Source organism: Danio aesculapii, chromosome 19 (assembly GCF_903798145.1).
Source record: "Danio aesculapii chromosome 19, fDanAes4.1, whole genome shotgun sequence".
In the NCBI taxonomy this organism is placed as follows: Eukaryota; Metazoa; Chordata; class Actinopteri; order Cypriniformes; family Danionidae; genus Danio; species Danio aesculapii.
In genome coordinates this window covers 15,367,228-15,388,849 of record NC_079453.1, presented here as the reverse complement: position 1 = coordinate 15,388,849, position 21,622 = coordinate 15,367,228, and the positions used below count along the sequence as shown (strand labels likewise).

Sequence of the window (21,622 nt, the reverse complement as noted above, 5' to 3'; positions counted from 1 at the left end):
TGATGCGCTCATGTTCACATCTCACTTCTTAACTAATGTGTAACCGAATTACTTTCATTTGAGCAGATGAGGAAGCGATACATGTATTGCGAAATAACATTTTCATATATTATTACGAATGTTTCTTATAGCATAGTGTTTGATGCACTAAAAAGCGACGAGCAACGGTGAATTGTGATGATTTTTAGCCTATAAAAACGGGGGTATGTAAAACCGCACCGTATTGCATGCTAATATCTGTATTTATCCTCTGTATTTATGTATTTGTGGTTACTGAAGGACTGTGCTCCTGGATCGATCCTAGTGGAGTCTGTGCTTACTCTGTCCATGGTGCTGAATGATAAATGTGCGGTTGGGGGCGTATGGTCAAAACAAGTACTCCAATGGATATAAACACGATAGACTTTAATAGTAATAATAACAACAACAACAACAACAACAACAACAATAATAATAATTATAATAATAATAATAATAAATAGTAGAAGTAGTAGTAGTAATTCGCTTGTGTACAAACTCAATGCAGATGTCGTAATTGTCGTAGATTTGCATAATCTGTTAAACAGATGGAATTACTCTACATCAATATGAGGTTTGTTTATTTGTAAATGTATTCATTTATTTGTTTGAGCAAGGTCATTTTCAGCTAAGCACGGTTGTCCCTTTTAGAAAAAAAACATAGTTTAATTGTTTATTTTGTGCATATCAGTATTACTATATATTTCTTTCTAAAATAAATTATTTAGTTGACTAAATAAAACAGTGTTGTTAGATTCAGACATCATCTTTTTACTATATTAGAAATCTCAGCCGTCGTTTATTCACAGTACTACATACCCCATCGAGCTGTGCGACTGAAGAAACTCATTCGGCCAATCAGCGATGAGCGAGTTCACCAATCAGCGTTAGGGTTCTCTGTATAAAAGATAACGTCACGTTTTCAGCTTCCTCCTTTTCAACTGCTTGCTACACGTACGAAGGTGAGTACGAAACAATCTTTAAACATCGAATATTGTGTTTGGGTTTGAAATAGCCAAGTTTAAGATTTTGTTAGTTTAATAGTTTTAATAGTTTCTGCAGTATTTAGTTTAAGAATTGTCGGCCTGAGTCGCAGGATGTTTCGATTTAAGGAGTCTGAGATGTATTGTGTTAAGTCTAGGTTGGAGGCGAACTTCATCAAAACGCATTCTAGTTTATTATAAAAGCTGCTGTTTATAACCGTAATAGAACTGCAGAAACTATAATCTCACCGTGCTTTTGTGAAACCGTCACGTCGAATGAGGCGCCATTACACGCTAGACGCTTTTTGTGCTTTTAAAACAACTTTGTTGTTTTTGTATGTTTTCAGATGTTAACGTTGCCTGAAGGGGAAGTTTCGTTTAACCACGGAGTTCCACCGCAAATCACTACTTTCTGTCCAGAGGTAACATTATTTTACTTTTTTTAATACGGTGTGTTCCGTGTAAGTAGCCGTTATTCAAAACTTTTTATTAAAAAAATTGCCCCCGGTTTTTTGCGGGTTTTCAACTGCAACTTTTCAAAGTCATATTAGGCCAAATCATTTATTACGTTCTATCCTAACATTTTAAATGTTTAGTTCAACGTGTAACTGTTTTGTTTATCAATTTCAGTTGTTGACAATTTTAAGTGAAGTTTGAAAATGCGTTTTACTGCGTAGACCCTTTACTGAAATTCTAGTAATTGTATTAAGTTTGAGTCCATTTTAAGTTGCCTTCAAAAGACCGGCCGGAAACCCTGTAGCTTTAAGCTTCCTCACTGCCCCTCGCCCCTAGTGTCACTGGCTTAAAAAGGTCACCCAAAAAAATTAAATTTACTACTTTTACTCAAGTAGTTTCAAACCTTTTTTTTAGTTTTTTTTTAATTCTTTTTTTTTTTTTTTAATATTTATTTTATTTGTTTAAATTTTTATTAAAGTATTTTGAACCAAGCTAAAACTGACCATTTGAGTTTCACTTAAACTACTATGGAAGTAAATGGTTACATGATGATGTAAATTGTTAATTGTTGAACTATACCTCTAATTTATAGTAAGGCAAATCACTTTAAGGCCCTGATCGAAGCTGTCCTGTTCATCTATAGCAGGTACTGGTCAAACAGGAGCCGATAGCAACACTTTTACCGACGGTCGCTGTACAGTTTGCCTGTAGCTGTCCCAGCAACATTAAGGAAAAGGACAACTAAAAATATATCCCTTTTGTTTTCTTGGTTTATGTTCTGCATGTAGCTTTTCCTAACTTTTACTTTTTCATTCAGGTTGGATGATGCAGAAGCTAGATGTGTCGACCTGAATGAAACTCCATGATCTTCTGGATATAGGCTGAATGAACAACCTTGCAGGTTTGTTTGCTAATGGTTTTGTTTCCTTTTTTGATTCACTAAACCGAAGAAAGGGGGGAAAATATGGCCCCTCACAGTATAACCACATTTATAGCATACTGAGGTGCATCCTTTACACAAATAAAAAAAATCTGTCTTAGAGCCAAATGAGTTTGACTTTTTCAAGGATACAGAATTAAAAAAAACAAAAAAAAAAAAGTGGCATTGGGGTCTGTTCTTCGTAGCTCGCTTGAATGATCTAAGATTTGGCAGATCCTGGGTCTTTTAGGGCATACTCCCACTATGTACAGTTGCCTTGAACCGGGCCAAAGCATGCTTGGCTTCCCCGACGGCCCGCACTCATTACATTCGGGCCTGGGCATGCTTGTGTCGTCTGATGCACTGTTCAGCAAGCACTCTCGCTCGGCACAGTGGAGGATTCTTTATATTGTTAGTCGTTTGATATGCAGTGACAGTCAAATATTTCGCCGAACCGATCCGTGACTTGACGCTCAAACAATCATAAATTCCTCAAGTTGCAGGAATTAGGAGGTTTGCAAAAGGTGCAGTGAGGGGTTTGCATCTTTAATAATCTGACAGTTTGTGTTCATTGAACCATAAGAATGATTAATAATTCCTGTAAAAGTTGCGTTTTGTCTTCAGTTTCGGGTTCTGGCATGCTTTGCACTCCCATTAAGCGTACCATGCTCTGGCACACCTCTTCCAACCGGGCCAGGGCCAGCCAAGTGAAGCGTGCCTGAGCCCGATTCAGAGCACTCACTTCTCAAATGAAATGAAATGGGCCTGGGCATGGTTTGGATAGCATAGTGCGAGTAGGCCCTTAATCTTTAACAGATCTCTGGCTAATTTGGTTCCAGTTCGTGAATCAAATTAAATGTCTGGTTGAATTGATTTGAGATTGCTGTGTGTTAAGGACAGATCTATGGATTCTCAGTCATTATCCGCAATGCAACAATTGGCTGGCAGCACGGCAGCATAATGACATCTGATTAATCTATTATCCATGCGAGCAAAATATGATGCACGATTACTTTCCACCTTTGTGGGCTGCATGCTTTACACTTTCATGTGTGAAGAGTATTTGGCAATTTATTTAGTTTTACAGTTAGAGCGGATTTTCTTTTATTTTCCCAAGTGTATACTACTACTGTAAGGAAATATCAGAATTCGGCACATGCTTTTCAGTATTATCTTTGCTTGGACTGACCCGATCTAATCCTGTTTATATGAAATTGGCCTGCTCCTGAGCAGGTTTGAGCTACCAGAATTGTTGCCATGACAACTCCTTGGATGAGTTTTGAAGAACGAAATGATCCTGGATCATATCAAATTGTCAAGAACCAAATCCAGCTAATTGAGTAATCCATGTACGAAGAACAGACCCCCTGTTCTATAGTTACACCTTTTTATAATTAAACTGTTTTGCAACTTTTAGTGGCACTGGCATGCGTATATTACAACTAAATAGTCTTTCATGGCCCTGATTGAAGCTGCCCTGTTTGACTGTAACCGGCGCAGATCAAACAGGAGCCGATAGCAACACTTTTACCGACGGTCGCTGTGCAGTTTACCTGTAGCTGTTTCAGCAACATTTAGGAAAAGGACAACTCAATGCTGCAACCCCCTTTTTTTGTGTGGATGTCCTGCTGTATGTAACCCTGCCTAACTGTTGTATGATTTTTTTTTTTTTTTTATTATATAAATGCAGGTTAAATTTATGCAGAACAAGCTGAATGTTTTGACCAGGACCTCCTCCATGGGCTGAATGAACCAACATGAAAGGTTGGTTTGCTATAGGTTTTCTATTTCTTTGTTGGCTGTGATGACAAACTTGCCCTCTCTGAGAGAATCGTTCTATTATGACAACCAAAAACTTTGCTGAGCCAACTCTGTAACTCAAGGTGGTGTTTGTTTATTTTTGTACAATACTAAAACTTTTATTTTTCTCTCTATTCAGCCAGATGCAGACAGTGCAGTGCTTTCATGAAGCGATAGTGGGCCACTGTTCTGGTAAGTTCAATGTTGATTTTTAGTGTTGCACGTTTGCGAGAATCTGTGCTCTCAATTTGCGCTTCATTCTCCAATTACGTGCTAAATTAACGGGGAGCCTTTGACCACCTGTCTGCTGGTGTCTGTGTCGGTCACTCTACTGTCCAACATAAACACAACTGGTTATGCATGATGACTGTGCATTTGTGTCCTAGATTAACTCCCGTAGTTGAAATTCATTTAGAAGATTTAAATGTTTTTCTAGTGAACTCTCCCTCCATTTGCTTTGTTTTTTTCTTAGGTGCTGGTGAGCTGTAGGACTGGTTGTACAGTGTGCTTAAAAGACGTAGGTATGTTTCCATCAACTAATTGATTTCTTTATTTTTTTGGCTGATCAAGGATGATAGCATTTTGATGGTGACTGCTGGATGAAACTTGCGGATATGGGACTGAGATCAGTCTTTGTTAAACATTTTAAACTTGCTTTTTTGTTTGTTTTGACTAACTAGTTTTTTTTTTGTTTTTCCTTCAGGTGCTTGAATGCTCTTGGCCTGTGCTTGCAGTTTGCTCAAGTTTAACTGTTTACATGTGCAACTTGACTTTTTTTATTAAGCATTTAATTTTAAATAAAAGCCATTTTGCAACAATTCTAATGTATTTGCAAGTGATACTGAAGTAACAAGTTTAATCTGTACAACCACTGTGTAATTGGTGTCTTCACAACATAAAATCCAACCTAATTAACAATAAAAGTACATGACTAACTGCTGTAAATGTATACCTTTTTATTACCAGAGAAAGACTTGTACGAGAAACAAGTTGGTATATGAACAACTTCATTACAATGAATAGAAACTTTTCCACAACAGGAAGTCAGACCTTAATTGGCTTTACTTGCAAGAATAATATACTTCATAAAATAAAGCTGCTAATCTTCTGATGACCACTTTAAAACTGTAACCTCATTTTCAGACAACAGGCCCTGAAAACAGGAGAAAAGAAACATTTAACAAATGTTCTTGCTATAGGTAAATAACATGCAACACTACCACAATGCTGTTGTCTTACCATTTAAAGCTTCATTCCTGAGCGATTGAACGTAGTTTTAGGTCTGCAATCTCCAAGTCAGGAGAACTACTCCCACTGCGGTCACTGTATGCGTCTCTGTGAACACAAAACTGCTTTGATTTGATTCCGTTTTATATTAAGCTTGTCACGTATAACAGCACTGTAAAGAATCAACATTTTGTCTGAGGTCTTAATTTCCCTTTTTTATTATGAACCATCTTTGGAAGATGAGATTGGGCAAGGGAATTTTGGCTGCTTGGGTCCATACCGTGGTGACAATCGACAGCCTTTCTGCAGGTAACTTTGAAGCCTCCCAGCAGCAGCCAACAGCAAGCCCAAGTATGGTGGAGATGGCTTTATTGGTCTTGATGTGAATTCTGGGTGATATTGAACACCAACGAAGTAAGGGTGATCTGCAAAATCAACAAAAAAAGTCATGCTTTTTGTTTTGGTACATGTAACTTATTACTACGAGATTAGTGTCCTTTCAAACCTGAAATTTTAGTTCACAAGTCAATAAAATATATAACCAGGGTTCCCACTTCAAGCCAAGTGTCAAATTTTCTGACTAAACAGCTGCATTTTCATAAGAGGCTAAAATTTAAAACGTTAAAATTCTAACAATAGTAATAAAGGTTTGTCATTTTGCATGACTTCAATGGTCACTATGAGAACAACAGTAAATCGTTTACCTCATATTTAAACAAATCTGAGGTGTTTGCTCTTTGCATGGCTGCAAAGTGCTCCCTCGATCATTAACGTTTCTGTAATCTATATTTTAAGATGCAGTCGTCTTAAGCCAAAGCTCTTGATTTATATTATTCTAGCATGTTAGCCTTCGTTAAAAGGCACTCTTGAGACTGCATTTGAGTTAACTGACTGAGTGTGAAAGGAATTATTTTAATGACATCTTACATAGTGTATTTAATAACAAATCTGTTTTATGGTCTCTACACCCAAAGTGACTGGTCATGATAAACATTGGTGTTGATGAAAAAATACGATAATCATTTAAAGTTTCAATTTACAGGGTTTCTGCTGGGTCTTAATATCTTAATCTCAAAATTTTAGGCCTTAAAGTCTTACATTTACTGAAATATTGTGTTGTAGATCTTAAATCTTTGTTAAACAGGTCTTAATTTCTCTTTGTTCATGTACTGTTACCCAATCTGGCCAAACCCATACAATCACCAACAAGCCATCTTAATAAAACTTATTTAATAAAGGTATTTTTTAAAAACTTTATCATAATGGTTTAATTATTTTCCTTACAATAACATTTATTTAAAAGTGCTCCATGTATTTACTGCTGAGGACACTGACCTGGACAGATTGTTGTGCATAGATTTAGTTTATTATAATTTTCAAACATTTGTTAATTTTTTTTTAATTTAAAGAAAGTTTACGTTGGGGAAAAAGTGTATGGATACAAGTAAAGCTTGCTTGTTTTGACAATATATAAAATATTTACTTTTTTTTTTTATTATTAATAGAGCAAATAATTTTTTTTCTAAAATTACATTCATAATGGTCTTAAAATGTCTTAAATTTAACTTGGTGAAACTTGCAGAAACCCTGATTTAATTTGATGTCCTCTCACTTACCTTCCAGCTCTATGACCTCCATTCTCTCACCCTCCACATCTTGACCCACAAAACGGAAGCCTTTGTCCTCAAAATGATGCTTCAGCTCTGGGTTCACCTGATCAGACAGAAGGGTTTTGATTTCATGTATACTGCTACACAGATTTAGAAAGAGGAAATCCTAAACACTGCAATCAAATGACATAACATGCAATCATTCTTTCATCCAAACATTTAGAGTATATGCTTAGTCTGCATGTTCAGTATCAGAGACAAGCCACTTTGAAATCTAACCATAGCTACCAGTAGAATAACTTTTTTGTCTTCATGACATATTCAAAAATAATGTGTTTATGTTTTAAGCAAATATTTGGTGAATATCATTCTTGAATATCTATGTGAACAGAAGAATCACAGGCCCTGCCTGGAAGAGATGTTTTGATTTGGATAGAAATATCTGCAAATTTTCTGATAAAATTACGGATGCACCGCTATGGATTTTTTTGGCCGATATCGATAACAGATTACTCTTAAGATTTGAAGGCCGATAGCCAATATACTATAGCCGATAAATATTTCAAAATGTTATATTTTTATACAGTGAACTGATTTTCTTTTTATAAATGTCATAAAAGTTTGAACTAATCTTATGAACTGAATAGCCTACACAAAGCAGAAAAAACAATAATTTCAAAATTGCAAGGTCATTTTATTGACCTAGATTCACGATTTCACATAAATCAGCATGCCAACAATCTATTATTTTCTCTTCTTTCCATAGCAAATTAACAAGCGACTTGATTGTTGCATAAAAATAATAAGTTAAATAACAAAATGGGACTATATTTTAAGTAAAATGAAAATGAACTGAAACCAGCTCAAATGTTCTTGAACAAAAGGTGTTACAGTAAAAGCTAAGTTGATCATACAGGTAAATCATACAGGTTGTATGATTTACTTTAGAAAATGCACCATAAAGTCGTGCCATTTGGCATTTTAGATTCTTTTGAACACATGTAGGTGCTGCTCGTCAATCAGACAACACTTTTGTTCGTTCTTGCTGTCAATTACGATGAAAGGTTTATGACAAACCGCTGTGAGTTTGAAACTTTAACTGCAGGTGTAGTGTCACGCACGTGCACGCGAAGCAGTCATATTTGTCCACGAAAGTCAGATTTTGATACAACATCTGAACATTGAGCACAGATGACTTTATGACAACCACAGTGCATAATATAAAGACAGAATGTGGCGGAGGGTTGAGAACCCCTATTCTGGATTCAGTGACTGGTGGACCTCTCCCCTGCTGCTGTAAAGACTCTGACTGCTCACTAGTCACTATGTGTGTGCGTGGTAATAGCCGTGAGCTTGTTATAATCATTATAAATATGCCAATCAAACTGAATACAATATTACATCAACAACACATGGAATGCAATGCGTTGATGACAACAAATAATCATATTAGATTACAAACAACCCTTGAGTTGTTCAGCACATGTGCAGTGCTGCTATCATGTTTACACATGTAATATTTTTCCTGAGGCGATTTAAACCAAAATACACAATGACACTATATCAAACATATCTACAATAGGGAATATGGTTACCTACTGAGTTATTAGCACACAGCAATACCACACAAAGAAAGGACGGCCGTTGAAAGAATAAACAATGTGAGGAAAGCTCCATTATAGTGCACTGGACAAGGCTGAACAAATTTGACCCACGGATGCATGAGGAAGGCAGTTCTGTACAATTATGTAACCCCATCAGCTTACAGATATCAGCCTAATTTTGATATCGAATCGATAAATCGCATTAAAAATAGCATTTATGGGACAATAACGATATGGCCGCTAATGTATCATGCATCCCTGGATAAAATACAAGATTGACATAAAAAATGGTAGGGGTGTCAAAATTAATTGTTTCTTCGGTGCACCTTGATGCAGATAGAGACAATTCAATATGGCTACAGTAACAGACCATAACTGGTTATTACGTAATGATGTCACTACGCAATGATGATCTCCTATGCGCAATGTTGCAGTAGAATACTATGGCGAATGAGGCGAGGGCGAGTAAATAAAAAGCTACTAAACTACTTAAAAGGTAGATAATTATGCACAGTTTAACTGCTTGTGAGTTTGCTGGGAAGTCTTTCATTGACACTGAAGAAGGCACAGCACGAGCCGCTATTTCACAAATGTTACTAGGGAGAAATGCTGTAAAACTCAATCTTTGCCTCTCTCTCTCTCTCACTTTGGACATTTGACTCGCTGGCGTGTTCGTGGGGTAATTTCTCTTCTCCTCTTGGATGTTAAAGCGATACTTTTGGATCCAGACACGAGTGTGCCTGAGGTGCAAATTTTTTTCCACTGTGTCTGTTATGGATTACCTGTGATAACCACGTTTTATGCACTTATAGACTGTAACCGTGGCTGTTCTTCCCGCGTCACTCATCGGTGAACAGCGCTTTCATTTCTAAAGCCAATCGCAGCCCTTTCTGTTGAGAGGGTGAAGACAATGACCAACCATAGGGGTATAAGACCTCGCTTGACAGCGCTCAAAAAGCAAGCAGGATAATATTTACATTAGTTTATTTGCTATAAATTCTCATGCTGTCTTCTTCGCATGTATTGGGAGTTTTGTTTGCATTCAAAAAAAGTGTTTTCTTTGAGCAGGTCAAATTAAAGATACAGTTCATATATCTTACTACTTGTATTAAAGGACAAACTTGTATTCCAAATCATATATAAATATATTTATAGATTTTAATAAAAAAAATCTGATTATGTATGGAAAGCATTGTCAATGCACTGTGATATCGAACTGAACCGAATCGATGGCACGATAATCGTAACCGAACCAAACCGTGAGACCAGTGTAGGTTCACACCCTTAAAAAATGGGTTGCTTGTTTGCAAGACTACCACCCTTAAATGATAAAAAATATAGCTTGAGGTTGAGTAAATTAAGACAAAATGTAAACTTTCTTTTAAATGATCAAAACTGTTTTTACGTACATTATCCCCAGTCCTATGTTTATGGTTATAGTCTGCCATTACATACATGTTATAAATAAATAACATACCTCAAAACGATGCCTGTGTCTTTCCTCTACATAATCTACATCTCCGTAAAGTTTTCCTGTGAGAGATAAAACAAACAATCTTTGAAACACTTCATGTATTTGAACAGAAGTCATTGTAGACATGGTGTTACAGTTGGGGAAATGCACTTACTAAGTATGCTGCTTTTATTTTTGAAAATAGTTCGCCTTTTTCCCAGCCGCATTGTTCCTCCCATCTGCCCTGGATTGTGCTCTGGCATGTCAATCACCTGAGAGATGACCAATTAAACATTAGCTCTATTAGTTTCTGACCTAAACTGGACAAGAAACTCACATTGAAACTAAATCCAATACTCACCACAGGATGTTTGGTTTCTGGGTCAAATTCTGTAGAGTTAGCATCTGGGTAAAAGTAGAAGAAAAAAAAAAAAACTGTTCAAATTTGTTTGGTAAAAACAATCCTTACAACTTCTAGTTTTTCTGTTTGTGAAGGAAAAATGTACCTGTCCAATCCAACATGTTCCTAGCAAATTCACACACAGCTAACTGCATCCCCAAACACACACCTTAAACACAAATAGTTTAGATGGGTTACATTTTCAGCCGCTGCATAACATTTTAGATAAATTGAATTTGAATTGTTTCCTACCCAGGTATGGCTTTTTCTGTTTCCTGGCCCAGTTGATGGCCTGAATCTTGCCCTCTGTCCCTCGTACTCCAAAACCTCCAGGTACTAAAATACCACTGAAGACATGAAAAACAAACAAAACATTTTTTCAAATATATATTTGGCTCTATATCACTGACAGAAATTCAATCCGTTTTCAGTTTTTGATCTTTTTTTGCTCATCAAACCTCACTGAGAAAGCTCTTTATGCACCCTTAATGCAACACTGTCATGTTTATCAAAATGTAACCTTTTGAATCCACGCAACATTAGTGGTGTAACGGATCACAAATCTCACAGTTCAAATCACACTATGTTTTTTTTAGTCACAGATTGGACCATTTTTAGGATCAGCCAAAAAGAGTCGACGACAAATGTCATTTGCTTTCCATTTATTACAAAAACAGTAGTGCAAGAAATTTTTGGTTTCATAAAAAACAAAGAAATAATCAGCGGAATGAAATAAATTGTAAAATATTCAGTACTATAAAAATTCACTGTCACTACTACTGTTGCTGATAACACTAAATGTATAAATCTAACATTATAATTTGTAAAATCCATATTTATTTTTTCGTCTCATTTTAAATAAATGATTATTGAAATGACTCGATGACTTGATGTTTCGGTTTTGAAGAATTATTCAGTGGCATATGCTTGATGGCTGATTGTCGCCACCTTTTTCATTAAATAAATGTAATTGCTGCCTACAACTTTCATTTTTTAGCATATGACAATGCTTTTAATCTTTACCATAAACATCAGTGGTTTTATCTAAACTATAAACTGATATCCCAGTACTGCTGTGTTATTTGACCGTTCATAACTAACTCAAAAGACAAGAAACTGAATCTTGATTTTTGCGTTTTTCAAACACAGATTTAAATGCAGCGATTGGAAGGATTAAAAAACAAATGCAAATTACCATCATTTATAATTTATGTTGCATGGATGGAGATCCCGATCTTTTAATGATTAATTGTGCAGCGTACACTGAATGCATTATCGCAGGCTAAACTAGTGACACAAAACATCTTGAATAACCAATCACATCCTGAATAACCTACCACGACTTCTTCCGTCATCATTATATTTTACAGAAAAGCCTAAATGCTTTCATACATGTGATTTGAATAACGCGAGAGGTGATCTCGCTGCAAAAAAATTATTAATCCGCGAGTCTGTTCCAAACCGTGGGTTGTGATCCGTACAAATCACAGATCAACCATGATCCATTCCACCTATACGCAACATACATCCCAGACTGTGAGACGTAGGCATTGGTTTTTATTTTGAGGCAAGAACTTTGAGGCAATAAGTTCACCTTTGGGCGCAGTGTATTGAATAACATAACAGTACCAATGGATGAGGGAAGTATAAAGATAGTTGAGCCCAATCTGATTGGTAAAATATAGATTAACAGTTTATTTATTTAACACACAAATGCGTGACAAATGTAATTTAGTGTGTCTCTACCATATAGATATTGCATATACTTTTATTGATATAATGATAATTTGCCAATATGTTTTGCAGCTACAATCACAAATCAAATATAATCCGTTATCTCCAGAACCATATCATAATAAAGGGCAGATTTGGGCCTTCACCCTTCTGAATTCATAACCAGGTTTATGCTATTTATATAACCTTTTAACGCAGAGTAGATTTTACATTCGTAAAATCATGGATGTAAATGTAGCCATTGTAGGCCTAACCGAACAGAGCTTGACTCATTTTACTGTATTACTCACTCTGAACTGCAGAGCTTCTGCCAGGCTTCATGGTACTTCACTGGCTCTTCCTGTAATGTACTGGGCTCCAAATCTGCAGAGTCAACATACTAGGGGGAAAAAAAGAATGGGTTAACATTTATCGATGTGTTTATTAAGACATTTTCTTCAATTTATGTAGGCAGTTAGCCATCTGTTTCACCCACCTTAACCTCTAGTTTGTGGCTGATGGCGAGAGCAGAGTGCTCCAGGGCTTTGATCACTGAGGCGTATGAGTCTGAGAACTTGGTGTACTTCCCCACCAGTGCAATGGAGCATTGTTCCAACAGCCTGTCTGATCTACCATACAAACAACAGTAAAAAAAAAAAAAAAAGAAAATTATATAAATATATATACACACATACACTTTTGGTGGAACTAGGAACCATTGTTTTAATAAATGATTCGTTTAAAGTGCCCTATTATGAAATTGAAAAAAAAAAAAAAAAACAGTTCTAGGTTCACACTTGAATCCCTCTCCCTCAGTCACTGCAGCAAACTGTGGGGATCAAAATGCATTACAACAAAATACAATTTTTTTTTTCTGTGTTGAATCAATGGTTAAAGTCTTTTGAAACCTACAGGTAAGTGTGTTAAAGCAGGGTTGGAAATAAGCTCTACAGGACTGTGACCGTCTGGGAACTGAGTTTGACACCCCTACCATAGACTATAGATGCACATGGGACTTTGTCACACCTTGACAGTGACTTTGCCAGTAGACAGGTTATTTGGACCAGTTTGTTCTTCCACTGAATCACAACATGTAAGTGTGATTAAAATGGCTTCCCTCTTGTTCTGCTGCATGTAAAATGTTCCAAGCAGTCAGTAGGGGTCACACTACAGGATTTTAAACATCGGCAGATCGCTGTGCTGTTCACACTACATGACTTGATTTTGTGTCTTTTAATTGCTGTGGTGTTCACACTACACGACACTACGTAAATGATCCACAAGACCCCCTCTAGTGACACACTACAAGATCTGACAACTAGTTCCCCAACAGCTCAGTCCAGCTACCAAACCACAGCCAATGAAATGTTCAGGGAGGAGTCATCAGAAAAAGCTGAACACTGCTTGTGTGCTGATTACATCACTGACAGCATTTCAAGCTTTCAAGAAAGCATTTAAAAACATCGTCAATCAGCTGATGCATCAGCGGATCAACCGCTCTTCTGCAAGGCTTAAGTAGATTGATACACAGTTTTTAAATTTTGTATTTTAAAAGTTTTAAATTATGTATTTAACTCTGAATTAAAACAGATTTATAACACCCTGACGTTTCCTAAATATTTGTGTATTTCTTTCTAACATTGTTATTTTTTAAATTACGAAACAGTAAAGAACTGAGCATTTCTACCTTTAATTACCATTTTGGTCAAAATGACTGCATGCATGTCTGCTACTTTTCGCTGTGACTTTAAATATGCACGCATTTTTTGCCAAGCAACTTTCTGCTAACATAAACATAACTTTCTGATAACAAAAACAAATTTACTTCAGATGTATCTTTCAAAACAGCATATTCTGTGCCGGGAAATAGCTCTTGTTTGAAAGTGAAAATGAAAGAGAGCTCCAGACCTTTGCATGTTCTAGTATCTTAACTACATATTTATATGCTGTATTACCAAAATAGATATTTTTAGAGTAATGGTGTCATCAAACATGATGACAAACATTCAGAGCTTAACTTTAATATCTCAATAGAAGCTTTGAATGCTGACGTTTTATAAGAGAACGGTCAGAATGAGCAGTATGGTTATTCTAATAGTTACAGAATTCTAGTTCCCCTGTTAATATAGCCTACTCTCATGTCCGTGTTAACGTAGAATGAAGCGAATGCATCAATGCCCATTCTGGCCAATCACAGACATTTCTGTTGAGCTCATGAGCACACAGGCATTCAGCTCATGCTGATATGCTCTCTCATTGGAGCTCGTCCACTACATCTGACCGCACGTGGGGTCGAGTCGGCTGACTGCTCTGGAATATTCAGCATGCTAGATATTGGATTTCCGTCTGCGAGGTGTCAGCGATGCTTCAGCGAGCCTCTTTGATGCGTTGTTCAGTAGTTCACACATAAAGACTGGCGAGCGCAGTGCACCCGCAGATTTCTTCTCGATCACAGCCCGATCTGCCAGTGAGCTCATTAACTTCCAAATCGAGCTCAAATCAGGCTTAAAATCCTGTTGTGTGAACTAGGCTGAAAGCGGCTTTCACCAGACACAGTAAGTGATGCAATATGAAACCCATTTATTTTCATTTCAATGCATTGAGCCGCACCGAAAAGTATGCCCTTTTGATGAGCTTGTGCATGCACAGTGTACAAAGTTCACACTAGATCAACTTCTGTATCTATGTTGAGTAATACTGAATGTTGTTATTACTTGGAGTTATGATGTAGAATAAAACAATACGCTGGTGTACAAACTGTAGTGATTAATCAATGCACTCCTGCACTGGGCTCACATATATACTGAACCAAGGCTGCTTCCTTCAACACATACAAGCTGTGATGGGCATTGCAGAAAACAAAGTAGATGGATTGGATATCGGTTTGATCTCACACATTTTTGCTGGATCGGGTATCAGCCAGCTGGTAATGATCCAAATCCAATCTTGCACGTGCACTATATTCTGTGTAATTTATATGCCAACAAAAGCCATGAAGGTAGCCTATTATAAGGGCCTAGAAAGATGTCATGTAGGCCCACTACATCCCAAATGTTCTGAAGCCATTCTATAGGTTAATGTTAAAAATAGATGAACGTTCAAGCCCTTCTTACCTGTCTGACATCTCTTTCCACTTTGCGAGCATCTTTCTGGGTCTGTTTTCAATAGGCAGGTTCAGTCTGCGACAGAAGTATCCCACAACACCCTGGTCTTCTAAGAGAAGTGGCACTCTGTAGATGGATGATACATCATGTACGCAAATCACCTGTAGAGATTACCAAATCATATAACATCAGAAACATATTGTGAATACATAACACAATTTAAGAACAGATTCAACTGATGTAATAAGACATCATTTACATTTTTGAATAAAATATCCCTTTAAGAACAATGTGCACTTTTCATGAGGAGTGTTCCCTGTTCATACAAATATGAATAATACATGCGGTTGTTAACGTGACATTACACCCAAAACTGAAAATTCTTAACAAACCCTTTAACAAATGAGATCTGTTGTAGTTGACATTCCGAATCAGGGTCAGCTTTTACATATTTTATTTTCGACAATTGTTATATTTATCTTCCAACTTATGTGGCCACGTTTTCACATTAACAATTGTGCTGTTGGTATTCATTCCTATCCAGACTTACCTGTTCAGGTTCCACATGACAGAACATTGATATCTTCTCTTTAACTGAATTATCAAGTGGAGTAGAGCAGCGACACATTATCTGAAAAAGTAAGAATGAAAGAACATTGAAATACTGTGTGTCTGGTAAAAGCTATTTGACAAGGAACTGACAGATAATGCACACATATAATTTACTTCATTTACAATCATTTAAATATGATTTAAAATATGTGGTGAATTCATAACATCAAATAAGTTATGTTTCCATTTCCTTTTAAGACTTGTTTACACTTGTTTTTGTCAATCTGAACAAACACACTATTCATGAAGGACACTAAAAAACAGCTATAAATCTAAAATACTTTGAGTAGTCAGCTTTCAACCACTTTCAGAGCTGGTAGAAAACACATTTGATCTGACTAAAGGTGGTTTGAATGTAGTCAAGGAACATTCTGAAATTGCAGGTTATCTTTATGGGACATGTTATCAGACAACTCAACAAAATAAAGGATTCATTTTTTTACTATGCTGTCCCAAAAAAAAATTTACATTTACTTTTCAAACCTTTACGAGTTTCTTCCTTTTGTTGAACACAATAAGAAAGCTGTAAACCTGTAACAATTGACTTCCATAGTAGGAAAAACAAATACTATGAAAGTCAATGGTTGCAGGTTTCCTGCTTTCTTCAATAGACCTTCCTTATTGTTCAACAGAATAAAGTCATTTAAAAGGTTTGAGACCATTCAAGGGAAAGTAAATCGTGAGCAAATTTTCTTTTTTTGGTGGATTATCCCGACAACTGCCATGCACATCATTAATTTATTGGCATAAGTTAATTCAGTCAATAATACTTGGGTGCCATACCGAGCGCTACCAAGAAAGTGATGCAGAGTGTGATGAAATAAGAGAACAAAGTCTCAGCCAAATATGAAAAGCTGTGGCATAAGTAGAGACCCCAGACATGTTAATAAAATTAGATGCCAGGTGGAAACAGAACCTGAAAAATGTAGTGAGTTATTACAACACTCCAAATCTCTCTCACAGAAGCTTTTATGGGGCTTTTTCTTGCTTTGCAGATAGGACAGCAGATATATAATATGAAAGCTGATGCAGAGAGAAGAGAAAGTAATTGGCAAAGGACTGCAAGGCTGGAATCGAAATCAGGTCACTATGAACAAATCTGAGCTACATCTGTGAGATTAACTCCAAGTGTAGCTGCAATGACAATTGTGAACATGTACTAATACCACACACAGAAATGTCCTATGAAACTTGACTCACCAAGTCAGGTGACAATCCCAGACCTCTGAGCTCTCTTACACTGTTTTGGGTGGGTTTGGTCTTCTGTTCTCCAGTAGCACTGGGCTGAACATCAACAACAACACAGCATGTCACATTACCACATGTGATATGAGGGTTTTATATATATATATATATATATATATATATATATATAAAATGCACTGTTCTGTGTGAGAAAATGCGAATAAACACAACTCACCTGTGGCACCAGACTGACGTGAATATTGCAAAAATTCTCTCTCTTGACTTTAAACTGAAACTGTCTGAAAGCCTCAATGAAAGGCATGCTCTCTATGTCTCCAACTGTTCCACCCAACTGCGAAAAGGCATATATAAAATTCGGACATCAAAAAATGCCTGTTAAAAGTAAATTATTTACTTTATAATACTTTTCTTACCTCGATGACGCAAACCTGGGGCTCAACGTCATCATCATCTACAGGAATTTTGGCTTGACGCATCACCCATTCCTGAATAGCATCAGTTATGTGGGGAACCACTGGAACAAATGAATAAACAAGTTCTTCCAACTTACTTCTAAAACTTATTTAATCGCATTGCGTCTTTTACTTAATGTCAAGTTAGCTTCAATGACTTTCTTCACTGCAAATACAATTTAGAATAATATAACAAAATTGACAAACAAATAAGTTATTACATCAGATTTTTTATATTAATATAGGATTTTATTTGATTTTCATTCAAGTAAGGTCACGTCATAAAAAAAACTATCAACATTAAAAACAGGAGTCCAATACAACAAGTTTAACAGAGAGAGGAATCATATTTCAAAACATGCACTGAGAGCTTTTGTCTAAGTCTATTGGACAAGATTTGAATTTGGACTTAAGTTAACGTTTTAAAAGGACTTAACATTTAGAAACACTAATATAAGAGAATCTACTTACCCTGCACAGTTTTGCCCAAATAATCTCCCCTGCGCTCTTTGTTGATGACAGACTGGTAGATTTTTCCTGTGGTCAGGTTATTGTCTTTGGTGAGCCTGATGTCCAGAAAACGTTCATAGTTTCCCAGATCCAAATCAACCTCTCCCCCATCATCCAAAACAAACACCTCACCTGGACAAAAGCAAAACACATCTCTTTTACAAACACTCCACAGAGCTCGTAATTCCTACCATACAAGTAAAAAAGACGACTTCATAATTACACCATTAGTCATGAATATTTAAACATTTTCTAAAAAAGCAAGTGGTTGCTTTTTTGTTTTGACTTTTTTAGCATGATGCTATGCAATTAGTGTGCAATAGGCAAATGCTAGGTTGCTGCTAACATTTAAATGCCATTTTTAATGCTGCTATGCTGCCAACTAGGACTTACGGAACACAACTACTAAAATATACTTCAGTTTAACAATAGTTTATGAACTTTTCAGGCACTTTTAGATCAAGAAACCACTACATTTTATCCATGTCAACAAGTGTTGACAATAAAAACAGTTTCATGACTTACTATTTTAAAGCAAGTTAGTCACATCAATATTTGTCCTAATCTAATTTACATGTAACATTTTATTGTAATAAATATTCTGAGAAGTGGAAGGAGTGATAGGTGATAGGAGTTGAGTGAGATTACCATGCTCATATGGTGAGAAGGTTCCTGCGTCTATGTTAATATACGGGTCAATCTTGATGGCTGTGACATGAAGACCGCAGGATTTGAGAATCGTGCCCACACTGCTGGCTATAATACCTTTCCCAATACCTGAGATCACACCACCCGTCACCAGAATATACTTCATTTTGCTGATCATATGCTGAAAAAAAAGAGAAAAGACAATGCGTTTACATGACAGAATTTCAAAGATAGATTTAAAGTGATAGTTAACTCAAATTTGAAAGTTGGCAGTTAATTTACTCATCCTCAGGTCATACAAGAGGGGTCATTTTTTCTTCTTTACTAGAATCAACTGGTCCTGAGCATGTTCAAAAATGTAGGTATTTTGGAATGCAAACTTATTGGTGCATAATGCAAGCATGGGTACAAACATGCTGTTTGTTTACAGTGGAGTGGATGTATTGTAATTGTTCATCAAAATGGTGTGTACTTGTGCTTTAATGATCCCTTTTCACAAGACCGTTATGACGCGTTTAACGGTCATCTGCACCTTAAATCCTTAAAAATGTTTAATATATTTTTTTTTTAAAAACTTACTTATATCTATATGTATTTATGCATGTGTTGTATCATCGTTGCATCAAATTACCGCTTGTGAGAGGGGTTTCTAATGCAGCATCTATGGACGGGACAGTAAATTAGACGTTTATCTTTATTCTGGCTGCCGTTATAGATCCCACACATTTTTTCCCCATTTCTGAAAGTCATGATAACACCATCATGGACTTTTTCTATCATTATTTCAGCAAATCAGATTGTAAAAATAAATAAATAAATAAATAAATAAATGTTGTACCCTCCAATTCACTGCGCTCCAAGTTTACCCAAATATGATGACTTCTGCTGCTGAGAAACCTGGAAATGTGAAAAGGGTCCATATGTTTCAGCAAACAGACAGACAGATAAATATCTACTGGTTACTGAAAGGTGGATTAAAGGTTGGTTCAGTTTCTTGTATAAGACCTCAAAGCATCAGCAAATACCACAGGTATTACTTTATTACACTGCCTGCTTTTTCAGTTAAAATCTTCTTTAATGTTCCAACGACTAAAACAAGTAAACTGGGGTTGATTGCCTGGGGGTAAATTAACAGCAAATCTACATTTTTGGGAGGTGTATATCCCCTATAGGTGCATTGATTTATTTGGTTTCTTGTTAAAAAGCAATTTTGACTATCTTTTAACAAGAATCTATTACTTAGTCCAATCGTACATGGCCAAACTCCATCCAATGAGCAAACACTTTAAAGTAACCGATGAAACAACAATATCTGAAGAAATAAGCAGGTCTGTGAAATCATTTAGCAAATGAATGATCTATGGTGTTTTTTGTTCTGTAATACCTGAGGCAACACTAAGTTTTAAGCTTTATTAAGCATCAAATTTAATCTTAATAATCTTATGGAGTCAGAGATATAGTTCATTCCAGTTACACAAATCTCTCGGAGTTTCTGTGCATGAAACACTGCAAAACACATTTACAGTCAGCTGATGAAGTTGTAGACAATGAGAAAAACGTGGATCAAAGACAGAAATCTAACGTCCATCAGTTTAAATTGTTTATGCTGAATTACTCCTTTCAATCTTTGTTATGGATCTTTCGATAATGTCGTTTTGTTAAATTATTATTTATCGACAGCGTTCACATAAAGCACATAACTTGCATCTTAAAACAGATGTGGTAGTAAATACTATTGTAAATAAAGTTGAAATGTATCACTGGTAGGCTATAGACGAGTAATATATTAATTTAACGTTATAATTCATGCTGTCGAACTTGTACCACGTGCTAACAAAAAGAACAAGAGTTTGTTAAACATCTAACCGTTATAAGGGGTTTAAATCTATTACAGAAGATGACCAAATAAACATTTTATTACAGTCTGCAATGCTGTGTTGTCTCTTTAGGTATGAGCTACGAACACGCTTTCAACAACAAAGCTCAGAATCGAGCAACTTACCTTACGCTTTGAAGCTATGTTGTTTGGATGATTACGGAAAATATATTTGTCTGTCTTAAAGCGACAGGTATACCACGATCTCCACAACACAAGAACTGTGGGTGTAAAGTTACAAAAAACGTGTTCGCGCTACTCTTGCTTGCTGTTTTACAACACGTGCCGCTAGACCCGGTGTAGCAGAACACATACGGCAAGCCGGATGCGCGTTTCAAAAACACAGAACGGCATTTCGGTGGGCTACTGTGCTTGCGTCCGGAAGTCCTGAGGCCGTGTATTAAAATATTTTTAATGCCGTGCATTTTAAAATATTTTTGTCGTGATCTCGACATGACAACTCGTTTTCTCCTGATCTCGACATAACAAAAGTTGTTTATTTGTTATTATTATTATTATTATTATTATTATTATTATTATTATTATTATTATTATCTGGCCAATGTCTGACCAGTGAGTCTGCACAGGCCCTTCGAGCAGGGAGAGAATAGCCTAACTGCAGACGTGCATGTTAAAGACGTTCAGAACAGCCATTATAATATGAGCGCAAAAGCTCGGGCTTATGATTACATTCGTTATTATATTTATGTTTTTAAATATATATCATTATTTACAATAATATTCCCTCAACTGTTATCATAAAGCAACTCTATGGCGCAAAATAATGAATGCATGTGTAACCTTGCTGATTCTACTGCACCCAACCCGCTCCGAGCTGGGATAAACCGGCAATCTTCTGCATGGGAATTGGTTGCTCTAACATGGAGGCTAAAGCCCATGGCCTCTGGCATCTGTCGCTAGAGCACCTTTAGAGGTCAGAGGAGTGAGGTTTACCTGCACAGCACTTAGCTGGCCTCTGTTACACTCAACCCCCTAAACCTCACTCCCATCCAGGTCACGGCACCAATATA

At 36.4% G+C, this 21,622-nt stretch overlaps 1 protein-coding gene, 1 long non-coding RNA gene and 4 other non-coding genes across 7 annotated transcripts; 5 read left to right on the top strand and 1 right to left on the bottom strand.

Moving 5' to 3' along the window:
* The first annotated feature begins 891 nt into the window (after positions 1 to 891).
* On the top strand, positions 892 to 5,121 carry LOC130246596 (uncharacterized). Its single transcript, XR_008839455.1, has 7 exons — positions 892 to 980; positions 1,349 to 1,423; positions 2,275 to 2,358; positions 4,067 to 4,140; positions 4,316 to 4,368; positions 4,649 to 4,697; positions 4,880 to 5,121. It is a non-coding gene; the product is annotated as an uncharacterized LOC130246596 (long non-coding RNA).
* LOC130247320 (small nucleolar RNA SNORA16B/SNORA16A family) lies at positions 2,065 to 2,200 on the top strand. The gene has a single exon (XR_008839528.1). It is a non-coding gene; the product is annotated as a small nucleolar RNA SNORA16B/SNORA16A family (small nucleolar RNA).
* On the top strand, positions 3,832 to 3,967 carry LOC130247321 (small nucleolar RNA SNORA16B/SNORA16A family). The gene has a single exon (XR_008839529.1). It is a non-coding gene; the product is annotated as a small nucleolar RNA SNORA16B/SNORA16A family (small nucleolar RNA).
* LOC130247319 (small nucleolar RNA SNORD103/SNORD85) lies at positions 4,171 to 4,246 on the top strand. Its single transcript, XR_008839527.1, has one exon. It is a non-coding gene; the product is annotated as a small nucleolar RNA SNORD103/SNORD85 (small nucleolar RNA).
* Positions 4,737 to 4,808, top strand: LOC130247334 (small nucleolar RNA SNORD99). Its single transcript, XR_008839542.1, has one exon. It is a non-coding gene; the product is annotated as a small nucleolar RNA SNORD99 (small nucleolar RNA).
* ctps1a (CTP synthase 1a) lies at positions 5,116 to 20,907 on the bottom strand. Of its 2 annotated transcripts, XM_056479634.1 has the most exons (20): positions 20,718 to 20,907; positions 19,554 to 19,612; positions 18,716 to 18,896; positions 18,029 to 18,199; positions 17,519 to 17,619; positions 17,320 to 17,436; positions 17,100 to 17,183; positions 15,838 to 15,918; positions 15,297 to 15,448; positions 12,680 to 12,812; positions 12,495 to 12,583; positions 10,723 to 10,817; positions 10,577 to 10,639; positions 10,432 to 10,475; positions 10,246 to 10,342; positions 10,095 to 10,150; positions 7,020 to 7,116; positions 5,684 to 5,828; positions 5,416 to 5,511; positions 5,116 to 5,329 (listed from the first exon to the last, which is right to left on the bottom strand). In XM_056479634.1, exons 3-19 carry the CDS (start codon positions 18,891 to 18,893, stop codon positions 5,427 to 5,429), a joined length of 1,788 nt encoding a protein of 595 aa, XP_056335609.1. In that variant the 5' UTR covers positions 18,894 to 18,896; positions 19,554 to 19,612; positions 20,718 to 20,907; the 3' UTR covers positions 5,116 to 5,329; positions 5,416 to 5,426. The 2 variants fall into 2 exon arrangements, with proteins under 2 accessions (XP_056335609.1, XP_056335608.1); XM_056479633.1 differs by lacking the exon at positions 19,554 to 19,612.
* Positions 20,908 to 21,622: the final 715 nt, after the last annotated feature.

Excerpts from the sequence above, each read along its gene's own strand:
- ctps1a (XM_056479634.1), bottom strand. The coding sequence starts at position 18,893 with ATGATCAGCAAAATGAAGTATATTCTGGTGACGGGTGGTGTGATCTCA. Across the intron at positions 17,437-17,518 it reads CCCAGGTTTGCGTCATCGAG|TTGGGTGGAACAGTTGGAGA; the intron begins GTAAGAAAAGTA and ends GCCTTTTCGCAG. Across the intron at positions 10,476-10,576 it reads GAACATGTTGGATTGGACAG|ATGCTAACTCTACAGAATTT; the intron begins GTACATTTTTCC and ends ACTTTTACCCAG.